General features: G+C 46.9%; 1 protein-coding gene and 1 pseudogene across 19 annotated transcripts in view; one reads left to right on the top strand and one right to left on the bottom strand.

Moving 5' to 3' along the window:
- Positions 1–1850, bottom strand: part of NCAM1 (neural cell adhesion molecule 1) — a 296714-nt gene extending 294864 nt beyond the window's left edge. For 4 of the 19 annotated variants that reach the window (XR_012381488.1, XR_012381489.1, XR_012381490.1 and 1 more), the window contains exon 1: positions 1476–1849. Coding sequence is in view for 5 of the 19 variants with exons in the window: in XM_073903754.1 (XP_073759855.1) it covers positions 1476–1527 (52 nt within the window). In the remaining 14 variants the exon portion in view is untranslated. Of the gene's footprint in view, positions 1–1475 lie in introns of all 19 variants that reach the window. The other 15 variants (XR_012381494.1, XR_012381495.1, XR_012381496.1 and 12 more) reach the window with 8 other exon arrangements.
- Positions 1851–11671: 9821 nt separating this feature from the next.
- LOC112840207 (heat shock cognate 71 kDa protein pseudogene) lies at positions 11672–12859 on the top strand (annotated as a pseudogene).
- Positions 12860–13969: the final 1110 nt, after the last annotated feature.

The following is a 13969-nucleotide window of genomic DNA, read 5'->3' as shown; positions in this document are numbered from 1 at the left end:
CTCTCGCGGCTTCCCGCCCAGCCAGCCTCGCTCTGATTGGTCGCCATGGGAGAGGGACCCGAGTTGGCTGGTGGCGGCGGCCGGGGCTGCTCCCGTGCCGCCCGGGGAGGGCCCGCCCCGCGCGCTCCCCCACCCGGAATCGGCCGTCTAGGGCAGCACCCGAGGCGGCACCTGGCAGCGGCGGCCGCGACACACAGCCCCCTCCTCCCGGCTTTCCCCGGGCGCTTCCCAGCACACGCCCCCCGCCCGGAATGTCCGCCCACCCCACCCTGCTCTCTGCGGCCCCTGCTCCTTTTCTTCCCCGTTCCCGACCGTCCACGCCAGAGCGCAAATCCCTGGGTGGGGTGGGGTGGGGTGGGGAGAGCAGCTGGAGGAGAGGGTGGGTACGCACTGAAGAATCTTCCAGGGAGGCCGGGATAGAAATACACCAAATGAAATGAACCTCCCGGCCGCCGAGGTTTTCTGGGCGGCGGCGCAGCCCCAGCCACCCACGGCAGCATCCCTCGACTGTCTTCCCCTCAGCTCCCTATTGTTCGCACTTTACAAGGATCAGGAACCTCGCCCAAAGAAAGAAGGCTGGGGCGAGGTGTTGCGGGCGGCTACCTGCCATTCTTCTCGCGCACCGTGCAACACGGGGCTCGAGGTGCGTGTGAAGGCACACGCGCGCGCACACACGCGCACACACACCAGGCAGCCCGATCACGCCCTCCTCGCCCTCCGCCCCTCCGCACTTCCTCCTGTCAAAACGCGGCGCTCGGCCCTCCCATCCCTCCGTGCTCCCGGCCGAGAGCAGGCTTTGCAAGTAACCAGCAATTTGGCAAATGAAAAACTAACGTCATATTGACGGGGGTGCAACAACGGCCACACAGCCCTGAGATTCTGCCCATTTCGCCCCATTTTGCAAACCGTTATTCAGTCTGGCCGGGGGGGGGGGGAAGCTGGGCGCGAAGGCGGCGAGCCCCACTTTATTAGACCCCGGGGAAATAACGACGGGGCGGTTGCCCCGGCCTTATTGTTCACTCTTAGCGGGGCGGGGGCTGACAAGTCCCTTCCCCGCGGAACCCGAGCCCGCGAGGCCGCACCGCGAAGCGGCGGCACCCCCGCCCCGCCCCGCCGCCCGCTTCGGGAAGGAGCGCTGCCCAGCACCCGCGCGGCCGTAGCGTTCCCGGCAGCGTCCCCGGGAGCGGGCGGCTCGGCTCCCCGCGCCGCCGGCACACAAAGTGGGAAGGGCGGGCGCGCTGGAGACGCGGCGGGCGCTCGCGGCGCTGGGAAGCAGCCCGGTCCGGCGCAGCCCCGGAGAGCGCGGGGTTCCGCGGGCAGCAAGGGCGACGCGCTCCCTCCTCAGCTCAACGACAATGACCACCCTTAGCATTCCACGTAAAGTCACCTCAAATAACAGTGTCCTCGGGTGAGAAGGAGGGGGAAGGGAGCAATCAGTACATCAGTCTGAGAATAATCATAATTTCAAAATGTACCTGCAGTTCCCAGGAAAAACAAAGTCCAGATGAGATCCTTAGTTTGCAGCATTGTAATCTGCTGGCTGGGAGGGATATTCTTGCCGCGGTAAATTCTATGCCCCCCCCCCTTGCAGAGAGTGTGGACGGCGGCAGAGCAACACACCTAGGGGCAGACAATTGCCAGGCTGAGTATGATTATTTTTGCAGAATTGTTTCCTGCCAGCCGCTGCCGAGCTGCGTTCACGCGCGGATCGGAGAATGAGTGACAGTCCCAGCCTCAGCACACTCGCAACTCGGAGATCCTTGCGCTGGCCCGGGTTCGCTTTGACGGAACTGGGGATGGGAGCGGGGGGCGGGGGGCGGGGGTGAGAACCTCACTGTGTCCTTCCACCACGCCGGCCACAAATAGTGCCGAACATCAAGGAGGTAAGAGAGACAGGGAAGGCAGATGCGGCCTCCTGCAAAACGCGGCCTGGAGCTGGCGGAGGAGCCGGGCTCTTTCACACGCAGTCTTCCAGGCAGAGCTGGGATTTCTTCTTTTCACACTTCTCCCCCACGCCTCCGCGGTCCCTCCTGCTATGCAGCCTTCCTTAATCGGGAGGGCGGATATTTTAATAACTAGTAAATAATAAAAACAAAATCTTAGGTTTGGTTAGGTTTTCAAAGTTACCGAATCTCCATTTAGATCCTAAGATCCTTGAAACACAAGGATAGCCTAGGATATTTTTTTGAAGTGCAGGAAATTAGAATTTGGAGAGGGATGGAGATAGATTGCTCTTGCAGGGTTCTGCTTTGGCTTTGGTTTTATTTGTTTGTTTGTTTGAAACTGGCTATGAAGTTTACTCTCCCACAGAGTGGCAAGAGATCTCAGAGGAAGGAGGTAGGAAGCTACATAAGTTCGAGGAAAACGCAGATGTTTAGAAGGAATTTCCAGAAACAACCAAAGGAAATGTTTCCTTGTTGATGAATGCTGAAATCTGTGGTCCCTTTATGAAGATCACTGAGCTTTTTACCTAGGTCTTTATAGGCAAGATATTTGATAATAATTTTTCTTATAATGGCACAGAACCTCAATTCTTAAAGATACTAATGTAGGATGTCACTGAGGTACACACAAAGGCTTTCAGTTAATCTTACAGCTGTATTTTACACAGAAGAGGGTGGGAGAGCAGGGGGTTTAAAATAAACATGTCTCAGTACCTGAGCAAGGCTTGAGTGTTTAAGGAACAAAAGCTGAGTAAGAATCAGGAGCACAAAATGTTCTAGATGCTGGAATAGCCTATTAGCCCAGCAGAGTGACACTTTCTCAGAGGAAGGCTGCCACGTTCAAAGCACCAATGCACCAGTATTACCAAGTACTCCCTTTTTCTTTAAAGGTCAGACTCTCCACTGCTGTACTACTCTTTAAAAACCCATCCTCTGCTGGCCAGACAGCCAACCTCCATTACCAGAGAGGCTGGTATCTCCTCCCTATCTCCTCTCATGTGTTAGACCAACGCGCTGTGACTTCTGGGACCCCTAAAAAATACTCCCTCTCCAAAATCAATCTTCCCAACGTTATTTTTAAAATATTTATTTCATACCAATTATAAGTAATTCAAAAATACAGAAACATAGAAAGAAGGAACTAAAAATACCCCCAAATCCCAGATTCCACAGATACCCACAGCTTTTCTATCTTTTGTATATGCATATGATGTTTAGAGTTGACACAGTATAGTAGCAATTGGAATCTTGTTTATTTCCCCTAACATTTCACTATAAGCATTTTTCCCAGGCTGTGAAAAAGGCTTTTAAAATTTTTTATAGCAGTGTAATATTTCTATATATCAATGGTTCCTCAGTGGTTTCCCCCTTCTTGGGTATTTAAATGGTTTCCAAAGTTTGATCATATAAATAATACTGTTTGAACATCTTTAAATAAATATTTATTGAAAAACCACTGTTTTTTAGCCCTGTGTTGGATATAGTGGACTTTACAGATTTCTTTAATGGTGGCTGTATTTAAGCATCTTTACCTTCAGATATGAGCTTCTACTAACATGTAAAATTACTTCTATAACATATAACATTAAGTCCAATGTATTAGACTCTTTCCTAAAAAAGAGATTTTGGTAGCCAGGAACGATGGAAAGAACAAGTCTGAGGGAAAAAGGAAACAAGTGAAGGCTGGGATAACCCAAATTAAAATTTTCTTAATTCTAATTTTACCAAGAGTGAGAGACACACCCTTCTCTGCAAATCTCCCTTCTTATAGCCCATGTCAGTAGAATGAAAAGATTCCTCACTATTTTTTCTCCCCAAATGTCCCTATTTTTACTTTTTAACGTAGGCAGGTGTAGAAATCCTATCTGACTTAGCATGATTGTTTCTTTTCTCTCTCTCTCTCTCTCTCTCTCTCTCTCTCTCTCTGCCTCCAGCCCCTCCCTGCTCTGTGTGGCTGTTGATCTCTGTTGTAATGACTCATTCTAGAATTCTACCCCACAGTCATCACAGTCCACACTGCATGTGTCTCTCCTGTGTTCTTTTAACAGGATCCATCACTTGTCTCCAATTCGTCCTCTTTCCACTCATCAATGCCTACCTCTGTGAGCTCTGCGTGTCAGTCCCTCCTTGAACCTCACTTTGAAATGGGACAAAACTGTGGACCTCCCCTGATGTATTTTCCCAGAGGGAGTCGCAGGTGTCCCAGACTGTCAGACACACAGTAATGAGCATCTATTGTGTGAACATCCAGCCGGGGGAAGCTGAGGAAGGAACTGCTTGGGAGAGAGGAAGCTTCCTTGGTAAAGCAGAAAATGGGCTATAATGGCAGCTCAGCAAGGAATGACAGGTCCTAATCTAAGGCAGTGTGGTAGGAAAGAAAGCCAATAGGAGCACAGATTTGAGAAATATTTCTAAGACAAAAACAGCAGAACTGAAGAACTTTCTGAAGATTGGGTTCTGAGGCAGAGGAAGATGTCAAAGTTCCTTTCATTCATTCCACAAATACTAAGTATCAACTAAGTGCTTGGCACTGCTCTAGACCCTGGGGATAGAGCAGTGGGCAAAATAAAATCTTCACCTCCATTATTCCATTCTTATGGGGAAGATAGAAATAAATCGATAAATATCTAGTATGCTTGTGGTGACGTGTGCTAAAGAGAACACACAAGCTAAGGAGTAGTGAAAATGTGGTCAGAGAGATAAAGAACTGAAACAAATAAGATAATTTAAAAGTTCCCTGGATTTGACTGTTGGAAAGTCATTAGCAGTCTCTGAGAGAGCCTAATGGAATTGTAGGAAGGAAGACATGACTGTCCCAGGAACGAAAGGGTGGCTTGTCCAGGAAGGAGAAGCAGGGAGTGTAGACCACTCATTTGAGGAGCAGTGTGATACCGGAACAAGGACAGGAAGGCAAGCTTGAGGGGGCAAGAGGCTTGAAAGGAGATTTTCTTTTCTTCTCTTTCAGTATGAGGATTTTCGTGTTAGGTGATAAAGTACATTACATCCGTTGCTAACCCCTCTCACCACCACCAGAATCTTAGGGTTTAAATTAGACTACTTGAAAAATGAAGCAGGTCTAGAGCAAAGTGCTCCTCCTATATTCTTCCCCATGTAGGGTTTCTTCCCTGTTGGTGCTGCAGAGGAGACCCCAGGTGTGATCGCAGGGTGCACAGATACCCCAGGGGCTGTATTTCTCATTTGGCATGGGCAAAATGCATTCTGGAAAAAAAATTCTGGCCAAAACTCACTTGATCATATAGGCAAGTGTTTACTTCTGGGCTCTCTGGTCTATTCCATTGGTCTATAGTCTGTCTTTATTATTTTGTCTATTCAGGATCCCTTGAGAATCCATATGAATTTTAGGATGACTTTTCCTATTTCTACAATAAAAAGGTCATTGGCATTTTGGTAGAGATTGAGGGCTGCTTTTTTCTAATCTGCCCAGCGTTGTTCTTTGGGCCAGTGTTGGAGCCCTACAGACATCTTGGAAGTGAATATGCTTTAGGCATCTCACTCCACAGCTGTGGAAACTGAGCCACAAGGAACTATCTATCACAGAGTGCCCATTTGGGTGAGCAGTTCTTTTCAATGTAGATATGGAGAGACGAAGCAGGATCCAATCACAAGAACCAGACCGCACGATGTGTGGCCAGGTTAGGGCACCTAGGGTGAGCTAACAAAGGCCAGATGGGTTTAAATGGCTTCTTGGCTCTGAACTGAACTCAGACCCCAAGCCGCTGAACTCCCTTTTGTGTATTTTTTTAAAAAAATGCTCTGAAACAGGTGATTTAGCCGACTGGAGAAAGGAGCCAAGATCTCTATGTCAGGATCTTAGAAGTCAGAGTATGACTGAGCTAATGTTGGAGACCTAAGTAACTTCCTTTCTCCCTCTCACACGACCTCCTGCACACCCCAGCGGCGAGGCGGGGAAGGGGGTGAGCACTCAGGTCCTGCAGTTGGACATTCTGGGTTCAAATCCTAGCTTCTTCGCCTATAGGCTCTGTGGATTTGGGCAAATTATTTCACACCTGTAAGCCTTGTTTTTCTTGTTCATAAAATGGGACTAGAAAAGTATCTATCTTTCAGACTCCTTACGGACATTCATTACAATAACGTACATAGAGGGCTTAGTGCAGGCCTGACACTCTCATTCAACAGGTATACAGTGAGCACTGATCACACGCACTGTGTTAGTGGTGGGGGACAAAAAAAAAAGGTGAACAGAACACCCATGTTTACAAGGCTTATCAGGAAGACAAATAACCAAAGAGACGAAAACCATTCTAAACTGTAATTAGAACCATGAAAGAAATAAACAGGATTCTTTGATAAAGAATGACAGCAGAGATCTCTTTTAGATCAAGGAAGGCTTCCCTGAGGACAGGTGACAGGTAAGTTGCCACCTAAAGCATGAGAAGTACCCAGGCATGGAAAGAACAAGTGGGGGTGCATTCCAGGAATGTGCAAAGACCTTGAGGTCAGGAAAAACAGCTCCTTCCAGCAACTAATAGCATGTGAGTGGCTGGGACAGAAAGAGCAAAGAGAGGAGGGACGGAAGAGAAGCAACACACATGAGCCACCCTGAAGGCTAAAGTAAGGAGTTTGTATTTTACTTTAAGTTCAAAGAAAGCCCCCGGAGGACTTTCAGAAGCAGAGTGACATGAGTTGTTTTACACCTTTTAATAACCCCTCTGACTGCTGTGTGGAGAATGGCTGATAGGGAGACAGGGATGGGTGCAGGAAGCTCAGAAACCACTGCGGAAATCCAGAGAAGAGATGCTGGAAGTGGGGAGGGGTGGGGGCAGGAGACGGAGACAAGTAGAGATGAAACATGCTGACGGATGTGAGGAGCGGAGAGAAGTCAAGATGCTGACCATGCTGGGAGAATTTGTTTGGAGAGGAGGGAAATCAAGAGTTGGGTTTTGAACAAGTTACATCTACCTGTGGGACAAGTCGTGGAGACGTCAAGTCAGTGCTCAGATGTGAGTATGGGAGTCAGAAGAGAGCGATCTTAGCAAGAGATCCAGATCCTGGAGGCTCAGCATTCATGTCATCAAAAGCCATGGGAAGGGATGATATTGCCTAGCCCCAAACTGTGGAGAGAGAAGAGAGGGAGTTTCAGGAGTTCGGGTGCAGAAAGCAGAACAAGCAAATGGACTGAGAGGAGGCACGAGAGGTAGAGGCCCTCAGGGAGAGAGCTGAGTCTCAGGACCAAGATAGGAGAGACTTGTCAAAAGGCAGGATGTGCCACTGATGAGTGCTGCTGAGAAGCTAAGTGAAATGAGGATGGAGAAGAGTGTCCACCAGCTCTGGGGATAGGGGGTCATTAACAGCACTGACAAGAACAGATGCGTACACTGGGCTCTGAGTGAGTGTCTAATGAATGTTAGCTATAACAATAATAATAGCCTCTCTACTCATTCCTTCTTTGAGCTTCTGTGATAAGAGAAAGACATTTGGGGACTGATCAGGGCACAGAAGTGCAGCACTCAATGATTAGCTATTCACAAGTAGAAATTGGTCTTATTTTAAGGTGTGAGCTAGAACATCACTGCCCTTCCTAAATAACTGCCAGGGTAGTTGTAGACAACTAATGCTCCAGAAAACTCGGTGGCATCAATACTTGGGTAACAGGGAAGAAATATTTTCCTTCTCCCCTACTATCTTCACTTCTCCAGTTTAATTCTGCCCACCCTCCTCCCCTTTACACCTCTGTGTGTTCTGTGGTTGTACTGCTTCCCTTGGTCACACCCCAAAATGCCATCAGGGATCAACCCAAGCACCAAGGAATAGAGCCTACTGGGCAGAGCCAACACGAAATGTAGGTCCCTCCAGGCTCGTGTGTACCATTGGAGCCAGAGGGGCCCATCCGTGGAGGCCGTGCCCACTGGTGGCGCCTTCTCTCCTAAGCACAAGCACCTTGGGGAGTGAGAGACAAATTAGGAAAAGGGAGAAACAGATGACAAGCATTCATTATGGAAGGCAAAGGCATTCACTCCGTTACCACCATGACTACCACCACTTCTTTGCCAGAGGAACCAAAGTGTTTCCCTCCTTGACACAGCCGCTGCATTACATCTCTCTTGGTCCACCCTGAGGAAACACAGTCCCCAAAAGGGTGGGGTTGCTGGCTTCACACTAGTTACAGCATCCCAAAGAACACTGAGTTTGAAGTCCGTATGGGTCTGAATGACCCCTGTGCTCACCTTTGGACGGCTGGCAGCCATGTTTATCCTTGCTCCTCTACCCCTTGGGTGCCTGAGGGCCTGAGAACTCCTGGGAGCACTCATTCCAGCCACTGTCTTTGAAAGAGAAACTTTCTGTTGCATCACCAGGAACCATAGAGTGAGCCAGGCATGTTCCAGGGCGTGAGGCTCCCTCCAGCCACCATCTACCCTTGCATCAGAAAGGTAGATTCCACTCAGTGCCTCTCTGAGCAGGGGACAGAAATGTGACAAACACCAGACCTCTGGTCAGAGCTGCCCCTCCACCATCCCTCCACCCCACCGTAAATGTAACTCTAGATGTTTGTCGAAAGAATGGGATCAATAAACCAACCAAGAAAGGACTAGAGGTTCACTTCCTTCTGGGACTTTGGTCCAGGATCTCTTGCCAGCTCCATGGCTGCAGATTGGCCCCCGTCCTATCTCCTGTGGGCCACAGCCACAGCCTCTGACTGATCTTCCTGCCTCCACTCACCCCCTTCAGATCCACTTTCCTCAACCCCCAGAGCCACATTCCTAAAGAGAATATTTGTGAAAAGCTCAAAGTGTCACTTCTCCACAGAAAAGCCTTTTTAATGGCTCCCTGTTTTCCTCAATGAAGTCCAAGCCCCGTCAAGGGCCCTCCCCAGTCTCCCCTCCTGCCTCCAGCTTTGCCCCTTGTGGACCTGAGTAACCACATGCACCATCCTGCCGGGCTCCTGCTGGCTGCCTGGCTGACTTTTGTTCATCCCTTAAGACTTGCTCATAGGTCATCTCTTCCCTGGCCTTCCCACCTATTCCTCCTCATTTCCCCTGGGCTAGTGCTCTTCCCAGATGCTTCCAGAATCCCTTGGGCCCACTTCCATCATTGCTACTGACATGCTACATTACAGTCTAATTACCTATTTCTGAATCCATTCCCTCACTAGACTGTGACAGCCTTTAGGACACAGACTTCCACTTTAATTTCTGTATCACCATACCTAACTTGTTGCCTAGCACATAACAGGTGTTCAATGCTTATGGTGGGATTCATGAATAAACATCTTTAGTAACTTCTTTCTGGACCACTTGTCTTGAATGTGGTAAAAGCTACCTTTCCATCATGTGAGAGTTACTCAGAAGACAAAGTATACAGTGGAGACAACTGAAGGCCTAACAAGTAAATTTCATCTTAAGATATCTTACACAGAGCCTTTGGTCTCAAGATCCCAGGCCAGCCTTTGAAACCAATTTTTCTTGATCTGATCCTCTGCCCTCAATTAATTGGGAAGATTCTATTTTCTCATCAGTTCCATCCTGGTTTTGTCTGTACAAGCCCGGGCACCCTGGCACCAAGCCCACCTCTAGGGTCGCTTCCCCCTGGTGTCTCAATGCTTCCTCCAGGCTCCGACACAGCAGACATCTACCGAGGATGTTCCTGGCTGCACGGCTCCTAACTCCCTCCTCTCTGCCCCTGCAGCCTGCCTTCTCGTCCTCTTTTCTAAAACGCTTATTCCCTTCTGCCTTCGCCTATGATGAAATGGGCGGGGTCGGTGGGGGGACAAAATTCCATATCCCTGATTTTCCATCTTCCTGTTTGCGAGATAATTTCAGGTTGGCTTTTCCCTCTATGATTTCTAAGCAAGTGAGTGAGGATGTTACTGCCCTTATGAAAAATGCCATGTGCCATGTCCCTGGGTCATTGTTGATTGGATGGCAACATTTTTACTCTAGTTGATTGGATGGCAACATTTTTACTCACTTTGTCCACTAAAGTACTGAGAACAAAATAGTTTCTGTTCAGTTCACCTTACAACAGTACAAGGACTTGAGAGCAGGAAACAGGGGCTTCCTGACTTCTCAGCATCTGGATCTGCCTTCATTCTTGCTCCTGTTCACCTGCATTCCAGGTATGTCAATGTTCCTCCCCGACGTAATGCTCCAAACAGAGCTCGGGACTCCAGAAGAGCTTTGGATGATGTGGAGGTCAGTGGGCCACTGTCACCTCTGCTCATGATGCTTCAAATTGTCCCATTCGGTCCAGGGTCACTTGGGCTAGCAACTGGCTGAGCCGCAGTCAAAATCCCAAAACTATGTCCCCTCCTTCTCATCCAGCCTGTCTCTTTGCCTATGTCTTGGAAAGCCTGACGTGAGGAAACATGCAGAATAAAAGAATGTTCATATTGCAAAATGATGGCTATTGGATCTCTTAAATAAGTCACTCTCTAAGTACAGCTAACTGCTTTCATGCATTCACTTGTTTATTCAAGCACCCCTATATCCCATTCTACATTCTCCTCCATGACACAGTCAGGTGATAAACAAGCTACCAGCTCCCTCCTCACAGGTAAAAGAAGAAGGGGAAAGACCAAGGAGATAAACATTGTTACACACATTCTCTGGGCCAACCACGTTGCTCACATACTTCTCATTCTCACATGACTCTCTGAGGCGGTGGAAGAAGTTCTATAATTTGTCCAAGGGCCTGAGCCCTCGAACAAAACTAGTCATATGGACATCCTTACCTTCAGGGCAGCAGGGAGGTGAAACTCTCCCACACCTCGTATGAGAATCAAATACTTAATGAGCATCCCGATGAACATTCCCAGGTTCCAAAGCCCGAGTTCTTTTTCGCTACACTCTACTTGACACTAGCCTGGAAGATTAACTACTTTCGAAGGGGCTAGGGGCAGGGAAACATAAATCCAGAGAGGTAGAACCCACTGCCAATGGAAGATCAAAATCCGGAATGAAGATAAGTTATCCCTGAAATATACATGAACATCAGTGAGGAATGGGATCCTTTTGACACAATTCAGTTACACCTACCAAATTTACAAGCGCTCATAGAATACACACAAGAGATGAGGCACTGCTATCATGAGATCTTTTAGGGTTTTAATAACTAGGACTTAGTTCAAAGCTCTGTTATGTAATATCCAATTTCTGGCTAAAATTTATATTATGACAAGGTTTCTGAATATAAGGAGAGAGCCTGCCACCTCTCCTTAGTCCTTCGTTTCCTGTACACATTCGCTGTAGATGAGAGCACAGGAAACTGGAGTTGATTTCCACTTATTTCTGAAATAATATCCTAGCAATTAGCTATAAATCGAAAAGTGATAAATATGCATAAGAAAGCCAAGCTTTGGAGGACTGCATAGCCCCCCACAGAGAGAGAGAAGCCATCAGCAAAGCTGTACAATTATGGAAATCCTTATAAAAATCTGGGACTCAAGATAAAACCTCAGCCTTTCCTAGGCATAAATGTTGATTCATAGGTAGTCCAAATGAGATCATTATGCACTATATTAGGCAACATCACATATTGTCTAATAGCATCATGCTTAGTCACTGAGGAAATCAGATCCCAAATATCACAGAAGAGCCCTCCTAGGCTCTCCTCATTTTGAAACACACACACACACACATGCGTGCACACGTATGCCCTTCTGCTCTTAAGTTAGTAAGAAATTTTTGTCTTCTGAAATTGCTTGTGAGGTTAAATCCCAAGATTGCAAAATGATGCAATTATATGGTAATATGGCCTACCACCTGGGTAAACATGGCTAAACTACCATCACCAATGGACTTGAAGTGACTGGATTGTTTTCCAGGGCCAACTTCTTTAAGATGCCCCAGTGTAGAGGAAGCCCTTTGGGATGCCAAGCTAGACAAGTCTCAGATCCACGATATTGTCCGGGTGGGTGGTTCTACCCGTATCCCAAGATTCAGAAACTTCTACAAGATTTCTTTAACGGAAAATAACTGAATAAGAGCATCAACCCTGATGAGGCTGTTGCTTACGGCGCAGCTGTCCAGGCAGCCATCCTTACCGGAGACAAATCTGAAAATGTTCAAGATTTGCTGCTATTGGATGTCACTCCACTTTCTCTTGGCACTGAAACTGCTGGAGGAGTCATGACCGTTCTCATCAAGCGTAATACTACCATTCCTACCAAGCAGACACAGACCTTCACTACCTACTCTGACAACCAGCCTGGTGTGCTTATTCAGGTGTCTGAAGGTGAGCGTGCCATGACCAAGGATAACAACCTACTTGGCAAGTTCGAACTCACGGGCATACCTCCTGCCCCTCGTGGCGTTCCTCAGACTGAAGTCACTTTTGATATTGATGTTAATGGTATCCTCAATGTCTCTGCTGTGGAGAAGAGCGCAGGAAAAGAGAACAAGATCACCATCACTAATGACAGGGGCCGCTTGAGCAAGGAAGACACTGAGCGCAGGGTCCCGGAAGCTGAGAAGTGCAAAGCTGAAGATGAGGAACAGCGGGACAAGGTGTCTTCCAAGAATTCACCTGAGTCTTATGCATTCAACATGAAAGCAACTGTTGAAGATGAAAACCTTCAGGGCAAGATCAACGATGAGGACAAACAGAAGATTCTTGACAAGTGCAATGAAATCATCAATTGGCTTGATCAGAACCAGACTGCAGAGAAGGAAGAGTTTGAACACCAGCAGAAAGAGCTGGAGAAAGTCTGCAATCCCATCATTACCAAACTGTACCAGAGCACAGGGGGCATGCCAGGAGGAATGCCTGGAGGCTTCCCTGCTGGTGAAGCTCCTCCCTCTGGTGGTGCCTCCTCTGGACCCACCGTCAAAGAGGTTGATTAAGCCAACCTGAGAATAGGTCTAGCATTGTTCCACATAAAATATTCAAAGGACCCAAATTTGTAGCAAATTCCATGGCAGTTTTAATGTTGAGCTGCTATAGTAAATAAACTGGGCATTCTTGATACTTGAATATGGAATACGTGCAGAGGGAAAGGAAATAAACATTGCACTTTATAAGCACTATATTGTTAAGTGGAAAATGCAATGTCTTAAATAAAACTGTATTTAATTGGCAAAAAAAAAAAAAAAGATGCCCCCGCATAGATGGACTTGTTTGGCTTTTGAAGAAACATCACCCATTCATTTGCTTGTACCGGGTGTAGGTTGTCTGGCTGGTGATGAATGCTTTCCTGAGCCACCATCTACTGTAGTCATTTCACATGTGCTCTCTCATCTGCACTTATTTTAATATCATTTTACAGCTCAGAGCATGAAAAAGACAAACATATTGATATAAATATACATATATGTTCTAAATTCCAAACACAAGCGCTAAAGAACTTTCAATCTTTAATTATTTTTTAATCTTTTAATCTTCTAAAATACTCACTGTATTTAGATCTGGGGACTTGCTGTTATTTTCCATTTGTGCAAACAACCAGAATGAATGCAACCACAGTGCAGTATCAACCTGACATTCAGCGAATATTAATTGAGCACTTAATATGTGCCAGGCGCTGAGCTAGGTGCTACATATGCTATGAACAACTGTTCGAACTTATGCAAACTTGGTTTATTCTAGGTGAGATGTTTGTTTACTGTGTTAGTAATTTGTTAAAAAATTGTTTATTAAAATAAAATAAGGAAGACACCTCTAAATGAGACTATTCTGTGTTTTTTATGCATGTAAATGTCAGATATAATAAATGAGATATGAATTTATTTAAAGCATGCTAAGGAAGAAAGCAAGTTCATTACTTTTACTCATTTTTTTTAATGAGAAACCGTGTCTACACTAATCTTCCTGATATAATTCTTCTTTTTACTGTCACTTCCCTATGTAAGCATGATACCGGGATGTCACCTGGGGCACCAAGCCTCAACACCACTGCCTGGACTTCCAGCCCAGCCTCCCCCTATCTTACTGAGTTCGATTTCTCACTGTTTTCTGGCCTGAATTCTATAAGGTCAAATTGTTTCCCTTCTGCTCCTTCTACACATGGCCTGCTAATTCATTCAGCCACTCAAAAAACATTTACTGAAGGC

The sequence above is a fragment of the Callorhinus ursinus genome, unplaced genomic scaffold (assembly GCF_003265705.2).
Source record: "Callorhinus ursinus isolate GAN/ISIS: 27379988/994484 unplaced genomic scaffold, GSC_fseal_2.0 scaffold19, whole genome shotgun sequence".
Classification (NCBI taxonomy): Eukaryota; Metazoa; Chordata; class Mammalia; order Carnivora; family Otariidae; genus Callorhinus; species Callorhinus ursinus.
The sequence above is the reverse complement of the archived record's forward strand: the minus strand, read 5'-3'. Positions and strand labels throughout refer to the sequence as shown.